The sequence below is a fragment of the Nerophis ophidion genome, linkage group LG01, assembly GCF_033978795.1.
Source record: "Nerophis ophidion isolate RoL-2023_Sa linkage group LG01, RoL_Noph_v1.0, whole genome shotgun sequence".
Classification (NCBI taxonomy): domain Eukaryota; kingdom Metazoa; phylum Chordata; class Actinopteri; order Syngnathiformes; family Syngnathidae; genus Nerophis; species Nerophis ophidion.
In genome coordinates, this window is record NC_084611.1 from 55204279 (window position 1) to 55216778 (window position 12500).

At 37.8% G+C, this 12500-nt stretch overlaps 2 protein-coding genes across 5 annotated transcripts in view; both read left to right on the forward strand.

The window, feature by feature from the left end:
- Positions 1-751, forward strand: part of stn1 (STN1 subunit of CST complex) — a 30171-nt gene extending 29420 nt beyond the window's left edge. For both annotated transcript variants that reach the window (XM_061907774.1, XM_061907766.1), the window contains exon 9: positions 1-751. This exon is cut by the window's left edge and continues 2411 nt beyond it. The gene's annotated coding sequence lies outside the window, so the exon portion shown is untranslated.
- Positions 752-2257: 1506 nt separating this feature from the next.
- Positions 2258-12500, forward strand: part of sh3pxd2aa (SH3 and PX domains 2Aa) — a 232777-nt gene continuing 222534 nt past the window's right edge. For all 3 annotated transcript variants that reach the window (XM_061907796.1, XM_061907806.1, XM_061907815.1), the window contains exon 1: positions 2258-2817. In XM_061907796.1, the coding sequence (XP_061763780.1) occupies positions 2653-2817 (165 nt within the window). In that variant the 5' untranslated portion in view covers positions 2258-2652. The remainder of the gene's footprint in view (positions 2818-12500) is intronic.

The following is a 12500-nucleotide window of genomic DNA, read 5'->3' on the forward strand; positions in this document are numbered from 1 at the left end:
CAGCAAAACAAAATCAAACATTTGAAAATGTCAATTAATGCACTCAGTACTTGGTTGGGAATCCTTTTGCACGGATTACTGCATCAATACGGGCACGGATTACTGCATCAATACGGCGTGGCATGGAGGCAATCTGCCTGTGGCATTGCTGAGGTGTTATGGATGCCCAGGATGCTTCAATAGCGGCCTTTAGCTCATTTGCATTATTGGGCCTGGTGTCTTTCAGCTTCTTCTTCCCAATAACCCACACATTCTCTATGAGGTTCAGGTCAGGGGAGTTGGCAGGCCAATGGAGGACAGTAATGCCATGGTCAGTACACCAGTTACTGGTGGTTTTGGCACTGTGGAGCAGGTGCCAGATCATGTGGGAAAATGAAAACATCATCTCCATGTATCCAAAATGGATACATGGATGATACAGCAGAGGGTTGGGAGAATGTCATGTGGTCAGATGAAACCAAAATATAACTTTTTGGTATAAACTCAACTCGTCGTGTTTGGAGGAAGAAGAATACTGAGTTGCATCCCAAGAACACCATAACTACTGTGAAGCATGGGGGTGGAAACATAATGCTTTGGGGCTGTTTTTCTGCTAAGGGGACAGGACGATTGATCCAAGTTAAGGCAAGAATGAATGGGGCCATGTATCGGGAGATTTTGAGCTAAAACATCCTTCCATCAGTGAGAGCTCTGAATGGTTGACCAAATACTTATTTCCCACCATAATTTACAAATAAATTTATTAAAAGTCCTACAATGAATTCCTGGATTTTTTTTTGCAGTCTGTCTCTCACAGTTGAAGTGTACCTATGATGTAAATTACAGACCTTTGTCATCATTTTAAGTGGGAGAACTCGCACAATTGGTGGCTGACTAAATTATTTTTTGCCCCACTGTGTATATATATATCCATCCATCCATCCATTTTCTACCGCTTATTCCCTTTCGGGGTCGCGGGGGGCGCTGGCGCCTATCTCAGCTACAATCGGGCGGAAGGCGGGGTACACCCTGGACAAGTCGCCACCTCATCGCAGGGCCAACACAGATAGACAGACAACATTCACACTCACATTCACACACTAGGGCCAATTTAGTGTTGCCAATCAACCTATCCTATATATATATATATATATATACACACATATATATATATTTATATATATGTGTGTATATTTATATATATGTATGTATATACACATATATATATATATATTTATGTATATATATATTTATATATGTGTGTGTATATATAGATAAAAATACATTATGTATATTTATATATATATATATTTTTTATATATTTATGTATATATATTGATATATATATATATATATGTACATATATATACATATATAAGGGGTGTGGGAAAAAATGTACATATATATACATATATAGGGGGTGTGGGAAAAATCGATTCGAATACGTTGTGCGATTCAGAATCGATTCTCATTTTTAAAAAATCTAATTTATTTATTTAATTTTTTTTATTTATTTTTTCATCAATCAAACAAACCACTACACAGCAATATTAAAACAATGCAATCCAATTCCAAAACCAAACCTGACCCAGCAACACTCAGAACTGCAATAAACAGAGCAATTGAGAAGACACAAACACGACACAGAACAAACCAAAAGTAGTGAAACAAAAATTAATATTATCAACAACAGTATCGATATTAGTTATAATTTCAGCATAGCAGTGATTAAAAATCCCTCTTTGACATTATCATTAGACATTTATAAAAATAAAAAAAAAAGAACAATAGTGTCACAGTGGCTTACACTTGCATTGCATCTCATAAGCTTGACAACACACTGTGTCCAATGTTTTCACAAAGATAAAATAAGTCATATTTTTGGTTCGTTTGATAGTTAAAACAAATTTACATTATTGCAATCAGTTGTCCTTTACAATTATAAAAGTTTTTTTTTTAAATCTACTACTCTGCTTGCATGTCAGCAGACTGGGGTAGATCCTGCTGAAATCCTATGTATTGAATGAATACAGAATCCTTATAGTCCGTAAAATATGGTATTTGTTTTGTTTGTGCATAATAAAACCATATATTCATGGTGTTTTATTTATTGCTCGAGTCATTTAATGGGCCTGCCTTCACGCTGCCTTCTGATTGGTGGGTGCTTTGAATGGGCACATATATGTGCTCTCAGTGTCCACCGGGGGGCAGCATCGAGTCATTTAATGGGCCAGCCTTCCCGCTGCCTCCTGATTGGTGGGTGCCGGAACATCTGTAGCCACGCTCGCAGCTGCTCATGTCTCCGGCCAGAAAGCGGCTCATGACTCAGTGTTCCTCCCCAGAACTGCCCTACCTCGGAAACCTACCGTCTTTTTTTTTTCTTTTAATATATATTTACGGAACTCTGTCCTTACGTAAGACGCCAGGAACGGGAAGTTACTGTGGATATTTTTTTTACCACCGAGGAAACGATACGACAAAAAAAAACGATTAAAAAAAAAGCCCACTAAAATTTTTGGATTACAAGATGCCTTCGGCGTTGGATTTATGGTGAAAAAAAAAAAACCTGACTGTGACGTCCAGGTATGCAGACGCTCCCCTGCAGACACAAAGGAACTCGCTTCACTTTTTGGACGACAGCGAGCTGACGTCTTCCCTCGTTGGGGGCCATGAATGCTGCCGTTTATTCGGCGTGATTTCCCGCTTGTGTGTGTGAGTATCCCCCCCCTTCTTCTCTCTCCCATGCATAGCCTGTGCCGGGTGAAGATGCAGGTCCGGACGGTGCTGGACGTCAAAGTGGTGGACGTGGAGAAGAGGCGCAGTCCGTCCAAACACTACGTGAGTACATGCCATTTATTTTTTTATTTTTAAAGGCTAACGTTTTTCCTAATAGCCCAACTGCTTGTGACGCAAACACTGGGAAAAGTGGGTCTTCAATACCATGTTGTGTCCCTCAGTCTTTCTTAATAACTCATGTTATTCTTGCATATTGACCAGGCTGGAAGTCCAATGCAAGTTTGAATCGCAAATCAAACCATCAGTCTTGCTAATAGAAGATACTGAAGAGACATTTGCCCAAATGACACCAAATATTTTAAAAATGTCTAAGTACAAACCCCGATTCCATTTTAGTTGGGAAATAGTGTTAGAGGTAAATAAAAACAGAATACAATGATTCTCAAATCCTTTTCAACCCGTTTTCAGTCAAATGCACTACAAAGACAATATATTTGATGTTTATACTCATATAATGTATTTATTTTTTTGGCAAATAATAATTAACTTAGAATTTAGTGGCTGCAACACATGCCAAAGTAGATGGGAAAGGGCATGTTCACCACACTGTGTTACATCACCTTTTCTTTTAACAACACTCAATAAGCGTTTGGGAACTGAGGAAACTAATTGATGAAGCTTTGAAAGTGGAATTCTTTCTCTTTGTTTTATGTAGAGCTTTAGTTGTTCCCGCTGTCGTATTTTACGCTTCATAATGCGCCGCACATTTTCGAAGGGACACAGATCTAGACTGCAGGCGGGCCAGGAAAGTACCCACACTCTTTTACTACAAAACCACGCTGTTGTAACACGTGGCTTGGCATTGTCTTGCTGAAATAAGCAGGCGCGTCCATGAGAACGTTGCCTAGATGACAACATATGTTGCTCCAAAACCTGAATGGACCATTCAGCATTAATGGTGCCTTCACAGATGTGTAAGTCACCCATGCCTTGGGCACTAATGCACCCCCATACCATCACAGATGCTGGCTTTTGAACTTTGCGTCGATAACAGTTTGGATGGTTCGCTTCCCCTTTGGCCCGGATGACACAATGTCTAATATTTCCAAAAACAATTTGAAATGTGGACTTGTCATACCACAAAACACTTTTTCACTTTGCATCAGTCCATCTTAGATGATCTTGGGCCCAGAAAAACGGATGCCGTTTCTGGATGTTGTTGATAAATGGCTTTCGCTTTGCATAGTGGAACTTTAACTTGCACTTACAGATGTAGCGACGAACTGTATTTAGTGACAGTGGTTTTCTGAAGTGTTCCTGAGCCCATGTGGTGATATTCTTTAGAGATTGATGTTGGTTTTTGATACAGGGCCGTCTGCGGGATCGAAGGTCACGGTCATTCAATATTGGTTTCCGGCCATGCCGCTTACGTGGAATGATTTCTCCAGATTCTCTGAACCTTTTGATGATATCATGGACCGTAAATGTTGAAATCCCTAAATTTCTTGCAATTGCACTTCGACAAACGTTGTTGTTAAACTGTTTGACTATTTGCTCACGCAGTTGTGGACAAAGGGGTGTACCTCGCCCCATCCTTTCTTGTGAAAGACTGAGCATTTTTTGGGAAGCTGTTTTTATACCCAATCATGGCACCCACCTGTTCCCAATTAGCCTGCACACCTGTTTATCAGTTTGAACATCAAATATGTTGTCTTTGTAGCATATTCAACTGAATATGGGTTGAAAATTATTTGCAAATCATTGTATTCCGTTTATATTTACATCTAATACAATTTCCCAACTCATATGGAAATGGGGTTTGTACAACATAATGTAACTGTCTGCTGTCTGCATCGATCTGATACAGACTTTTAATACGTGGTCAGGTTCAAGGACACTGATCCCATTGAAACAACGTTGATTGTACATACCATCGTGGTTAAACGTTTACATACACTTGTAAAGAACAGAAAGTCTTGGGTATTGTGGCCAAAAAGCTCAAATTGTGTTTCATCTGACCACAGGACTGTCCTCCGGAATGTCTTGTCTTTGTCCATGTGATGTCAGATTAAACAAAAATTGAGCTGTTTGGCCACAATACCCAGGAGAAAAGGTGAGGCAGTTTAATCTCAGGAACACCTTACTTACCGTCAAGCCTGGTGGTGGTAGTATTATGCTCTGGGCCTGTTTTGCTGCCAATGGAACTGGTGCTCTACCGAGCGTTATTGGGACAATAAAAAAAAGAGGGTTACCTTCAAATTCTTCAGGACAACCTAAAATCGTCAGCCCGGAGGTTGGGTCTTGGGCCCAGTCGGGTGTTCCAACAGGACAATGGCCCCCAAACACACGTCAAAAGTGGTAAAGGAATGGTTAAATCAGGCTAGAATTAAGGTTTTAGAATGGCTGAAGAAAGAAATCCATGTCAGAAAACCAACAAATTTTATTTAAAAAATCTATCAGAATGTTTTAGTACGACTTTGGTAAGCTATAAGGCCACTCCGCTTGATTGATTGTCGGCACATTAAACATACAAGTATTATTATGGTGTGTGTATAAGGTAAGACATATCTGGCGTTTTTGTTTCAGAATTATGCTGCTACTAGAATATACTGAAGAGACATGGGCAAATTTTTGCCCAAATTACACTAAATATTTTTTTGAATTCCAAGTACAACATTATGTAAATGTCTGCATTGGTTTTGATACAGATTTTTAATACGTGGCCAGGTTCAAGGACACCGATCCCATTGAAACAATGTTGATTGTACATACTGTCGTGGTCAAACGTTTACATACACTTGTAAAGAACATACAGTCTTGGGTATTGTGGCCAAAAAGCTCAAATTTTTTCATTTGACCACACTTTTTTCTTCCAGAATGTCCTATCTTTGTCCATGTGATGTCAAATACAACAAACATTGAGCTGTTTGGTCACAAAACTCAGGAGAAAAGATGAGGCCTTTTAATCCCAGGAACACCATACTTACCGTCAAGTATGGGGGGTATTATTATGCTCTGGGCCTGTTTTGCTGCCAATGGAACTCGTGCTTTACTGAGCGTAAATGGGACAATAAAAAAGGAGGGTTACCTTCAAATTGTTCAGGACAACTTAAAATCGTCAGCCCGGAGGTTGGGTCTTGGGCGCAGTTGGGTGTTCCAACAGGATAATGACCCCCAAACACACGTCAAAAGTGGTAAAGGAATGGCTAAACCATGCTAGAATTAAGGTTTTAGAATGGCCTTTCCGAGAGTCCTGTCCAAAACGTTTGGACAATGCTGAAGAAACAAATCCGTGTCAGAAAACCAACAAATTGAATCTGGAAAATCCATCAAAATGTTTTAGTAGGACTTTGGTAAGCCATGAAGCCGCTCCGCTTGGTGGATTGTCGGCGCATTAAACGTACAGATGTTATTATGGAGTGTGTATAAGGTATGTACACGTGTTGTCAAACTGACTTCGAAAAAAGGTTTTGAAATTGTTGTATCCGTAAATAGAGACATTGATATCTAACGTTGGATTAACGTTGGTTTGGAAATGACCAAAATGATCGAATCAATGTCACAACCAGACATTAAATATCGCATTTTCAAGACTATAAAGAGCACTTAAAATACTTTATTCCCCCTCAAAACTTGACATAACCCGGCGCGCCTATTTTACGGAATAATACTGGTTTTACTCGCTGACCTCGAAGCGATTTTTTTTTTGGCATATAGTGTAAATATAAGTGTGACTAGTAGATGGCAGTCAAACATAAGAGATATGTGTAGACCGCAATATGACTTAAGTAAACAACACCAAAATTTTATGTTCCACTGAATATATAGAACATTACACACATCCTTTTAACTACACTCTGTTAACGTTTGGGAACTGAGGGGAACCTTAAACGATGGTTTAGTGTGGCTGAAACGGGGGTTAGGCTTTATTTTTATTCGTTTAAGGGGTTATCCGGCCTAATGTAGACATAGCGTAAGGCAGTGGTTCTCAACTTTTTTTCAGTGATGTACCCCCTGTGAACATTTTTTTAATTCAAGTACCCCCTAATCAGAGCAAAGCATTTTTGGTTGAAAAAAAGAGATAAAGAAGTAAAATATAGCACTATGTCATCAGTTTCTGTTTTTTTAAATTGTATAACAGTGCAAAATATTGCTCATTTGTAGTGGTCTTTTTTAAACTATTTTGAAAAAAAGATATACAAATAACTAAAAACTTGTTGAAAAATAAACAAGTGATTCAATTATAAAGATTTCTACACAAAGAAGTTATCATCAACTTAAAGTGCCCTCTTTGGAGATTGTAATAGAGATCCATCTGGATTCATGAACTTAATGCTAAACATTTCTTTACAAAAAAAGAAATCTTTAACATCAATATTTATGGAACATGTCCACAAAAAAAATCTAGCTGTCAACACTGAATATTGCATTGTTGCATTTCTTTTCACAGTTTATGAAATTACATTCATATTTTGTTGAAGTATTATTCAATAAATATATTCATAAAGGATTTTTGAATTGTTGCTATTTTTAGATTATGTTAGAAAAGTTTCACGTACCCCTTGGCATACCTTCAAGTACTTCCAGGGGTACGCGTACCCCCATTTGAGAACCACTGGCCTAAGACCTATTTTTTTTGGCCCCATGTTTGCTTATTCAGCTGGCATAGGCTACTGAACAAAAAGCACGGAGACTTGTGGTGTGACTGTTAAATAGCAAAGAACTATCGACTAAGTAAAATGCCGTCAATTATTTTTCACTAGAGATGTCCCATAATGACGTTTTTGCCGATTATACAATTTCCCGATATTGTCCAACTCTTAATTACTGATTCTGATATCTACCAATTTTATATATATATATATATATATATATATATATATATATATATATATATATATATATATATATATATATATATATAGATAAAGTCGCTCCGGAGTATTAGTCGCACCGGCCAAAAATGCATAATAAAGAAAGGAAAAAACATATATAAGTCGCACTGGAGTATAAGTCGCATTTTTGGGGGAAATTTATTTGATAAAACCCAACACCAAGAATAGACATTTGAAAGGCAATTTAAAATAAATAAAGAAAAGTGAACAAAAGGCTGAATAAGTGTACGTTATATGACGCATAAATACACAAATGAGAAGGTGCCTGGTATGTTAACTTAACATATTATGGTAAGAGTCATTCAAATAACTATAACATATAGAACATGCTATACGTTTACCAAACAATCTCTCACTCCTAATCGATAAATCCCAATGAAATCTTATACGTCTAATCTCTTACGTGAATGAGCTAAATAATATTATTTGATATTTTACGGTAATGCGTTAATAATTTCACACGTAAGTCGCTCCCGAGTATAAGTCGCACCCCCGGCCAAACTATGAAAAAAACTGCGACTTATAGTCCAAAAAATACGGTGTGTGTATGTATATATATATATATATATATATATATATATATATATATATATATATATATATATATATATATATATATATATATATATATATATATATATATATATATATATATATATATATACATACATATACATATACATATACGTCATGGAATTAACACATTATTATGCTTACATTTTTTGTGATGCCCCGCTGGATGCATTAAACAATGTAACAAGGTTTTCCAAAATAAATCAACTCAAGTTATGGAAAAAAATGCCAACATGGCACTGCCATATTTATTATTGAAGTCACAAAGTGCAATATTTTTTTTAACATTCCTCAAATGGCTGATTGGAATTTGGGACATACTCGTCCTGAGAGAGCATGAGGAGGTTGAGGTGAGTGGGATTGGGGGGGGGGGGGAGGTTGTATATTGTAGCGTCCTGGAAGAGTTGGTGCTGCAAGGGGTTCTGGGTATTTGTTCTGTTGTGTTTATGTTTTTTTACGGTGCAGATGTTCTCCTGAAATGTGTTTGTCATTCGTGTTTGGTGTGGGTTGACAGTGTGGCGCATATTTGTAACAGTGTTAAAGTTGTTTATACGGCCACCCTCAGTGTGACCTGTATGGCTGATGACCAAGTATGCATTGCATTCACTTGTGTGTGTGTGTGTGAAAAGCCGTAGATATTATGTGATCGGGCAGGCACGCAAAGACAAAGCCTTTTCAAGGTTTATTGTCGCTCTGTACTTCTCCCTACGTTCGTGTACCACTCCGTACAGCAGCATTTTAAAGATTCATAAATTTAACTTTTTGAAACCGATACCGATAATTTCCGATATTACGTTTTAAACCATTTATCGGCCGATAAATGGATTCATGAACTTAATTATAAGTTAAATTTCGTTATTATCGGACATCTCTATTTTTCACAGTAGTTTACGTCAACTAATCACGGCAACACAATTTAAAATCAACAAGAATGAAAATATGATATTAAAGGAAACAGAGCCCTAAGATCAGAACGGTGTTTGTATTGGCGGATATCCAAATTCAGGTATGAGGATGAAAAGGGAAATTAAAAAATGTGGATTGATACATCTCTACATGGATTGTCGTTACGCGTAACATCCTAATGTCGAAATCGGTAACGCGAATTAGCGTTGCACAAAACATAACATGAGGATCACCTGTAGTTGTAAATTAGCGTTTAAGAAAAAAAAATGCAAATTAAACTTTCAGTAGAAATAGTATTTAAAAGTTTGGTTTAATTTTTTTGCACGGCAATGTTTGTTTAAAGTATGTCAATCCAATTTCTATGAAATTATATGATATACAGTATTCCATATAGGGCTTGGCGATATGGCCTTTTTTTAATATCTCTATTTTTAGGCCATATCACGATACACGATGTATATCTCAATATTTTGCCTTAGACTTGATTGAACACTTGATGCATACAATTCTCTGTGTCTACATTAAAACATTCTTCTTTATACTGCATTAATATATGCTCATTTTAAAGTTTCATGCTGAGAGGGAAACCACAACTAAGTCAATTGACCAAAACTGTATTTATTAAACCGTTATTAAGCAGTGGCACAAACATTCATGTCATTTCTAAAACAGAAAGTGCAAGATTTTCAGAGACATTTTAAAACAAGCTATTAGTGCACTTTATTGCATGACGTTACTAAGATGACATATCAAAACAACACTCAATTAAAGTGCACTTTTTGTACAGAACGCCCCTACAATAGTTAAAAACAAAGTGCATTTTTGTGCATGATGTCACACAAGCTATTACAATAATTGTCAAATAAAAATGAGCTTCGTAACAGGAGATTAAATAGTGTATGTCCTTCGCTATGTGGTAGGTTACTCCGGATGTTATCTCCTTTCGTTGTTCACTATTTTTTTCATACGGTGTTGATCTGGAAATGGTTGCCTCGGCATTTTGTTGGTGTGGCGCCGAATGGAGATGTTTATATGCGGAGTAAGCACTCTTCATTCTCTAGCAGTAATGCTCCTTTTTGTAGCAATGCTTTTGCCCCACACTTGACAAATTACGGTTCTCTGTTCGACATATTCCCGCTTGAAGCCAAACCACTGCCAGACGACGGACCCCCTGCTGTTTTTCTTGGGAATTAATTCTTCCTTCATTTGTTACCAGATTGGCACCTTCTTTCTCTCGTATTACCACTCGCGTATACGTATGTGACGTATGTAAGAAGGTGCGCTCGTCTGTGAGAAGGAGACACAAGAAAGAGTGAGAAGAGGCTGCAGTGTAATGCCCGCAGCTAAAAGCAACTGCATGAGAACATATACTCGAATATCACGATATAGTCATTTTCTATATGGAGACAAACCCGTGATATATCGAGTATATCGATATATCGCCCAGCCCTAGTTCCATATGATACAGTCACAGTGTATGGTTGGGCCTTAAGTCCGAATAAGATGTGTGTTCCGCGGACAACATGTCCTCTCCCACTCACGGTGTATTGTGTATACACTCACCTTCAAGTACTCATCAAGTACAATGTATTCAGCGGACTACGCATGGCAGGTTAATTATAGTTTGCCTCGGGCCTTGGAAATCAGTGCTCGGGCGTTGCGGTTTTAATTTTCTCCCAGGTTTACAATGTGCAATTAGGTTGTCATGCTCCACAGCACGATTTTGAATGTACACGAACAAATAATTGTAAAAAAGACAATGCGCGTTAACTAAAATGCACGTCAAATTCCCCTCTCACAATTAATCAGAATTCAGATTTTTGATTAAAAAAAGATCCCTTCAAGATGGGGAAGGGGCGCATAACAGCACCTGATGCTTGCTTTTATGTCAGTCTTTAAAAAAACTAAAACAAGTTGCTAGATTTGTCGCTTTTTTTAAAAGAGCTAGAATGCTGGCTAAACATATTCTCTGGCAGACAAGGTGTGCAAAAACTGTTAAGGAGCTGAGCTATGATACATACATTGTACGACATATTCAGACATTCCCGTTTATGAGTGAGCGTGATCAGCTCGTGACAAAACTACAAAACCCAAAACCAGTGAAGTTGGCACATTGTGTAAATGGTAAATAAAAACAGAATACAATGATTTGCAAATCCTTTTCAACTTATATTCAACTGAAAAGACTGCAAAGACAAGATATTTAATGTTCAAACAGAGAAACTTTTTTTTTTTTGCAATGAATCATTAACTTAGTACAGTATATAATGTCAACAACACAGTGCAATAAAGTTGGCACAGGGGCATTTTTACCACTGTGTTACATGGCCCCTCCTTTTAACAACACTTAGTAAACGTTCGGAACTGAGAAGACCAATTTATGGAGCTTTTCAGATGGAATTCTTTCCCATTTTTGCTAGATGTACAGCTTAAGTTGTTCAACAGTCCAGGGTCTCTGTTGTGGTAATTTAGGTTTCATATTGCGCCACACATTTTCAATGGTAGATATGTGTAGACTACAGGCAGGCCAGTCTAGTACCCGCACTCTTACTATGAAGCCACACTGTTGTAACACATGGCTTGGTATTGTCTTGCTGAAATAAGCAGGGGGCGTCCATGATAAAGCTGCTTGGATGGCAAAAATATGTTGCTCAAAAACATTTACAGATGTGTACGTTACCCATGGCTTGGGCACCAATAGAACCCCCATACCATCACAGATGCTGGCTTTTGAATTTTGCGCCTATAACAATCCAGATGGTTCTTATCCTCTTTCTTCCGGAGGACACGACGCCCACAGTTTCCAAAAACAAATTTGAAATTTGGACTTGTCAGACCACAAAACACTTTTCCACTTTGCATCAGTCCATCTTGGATGAGCTTGGGCCCAGTGAAGCCAACAGCGTTTCTGGGTGTTGTTGATAAATGGCTTTTGCTTTGCATAGTAGAGTTTCAATTTGCACTTACAGATGTAGCCAAACTTTAGTTACTGGCAGTGGTTTCTGAAGTGTTCCTGAGCCCTTGTGGTGATATTCTTTCCACACTGATGTCGCTTTTTGACACAGTACTGCCTGAGGGATCGAAGGTCAGTAATATCATCCCTTACATGCAGTGATTTCTCCAGATTCTCTTTACCTTTTGATAATATTACGGACCTAAATTCCTTGCAATAGCTTGTTGAGAAATGTTGTTAAACTGGACAATTTTGCTCATGTATTTGTTCACAAAGTGGTGACCCTCACCCCATCCTTGTTTGTGAATGACTTAGCATTTCATGAAAGCTGCTTTTTATACCCAATCATGGCACCCACCTGTTCCCAAATAGCTTGTTCACCTGTGGGATGTTTCAAATAAGTGTTTGAGCATTCCTCAACTTTCTCGGTCTTTTTTGCTACTTGTGCCAGCTTTTTG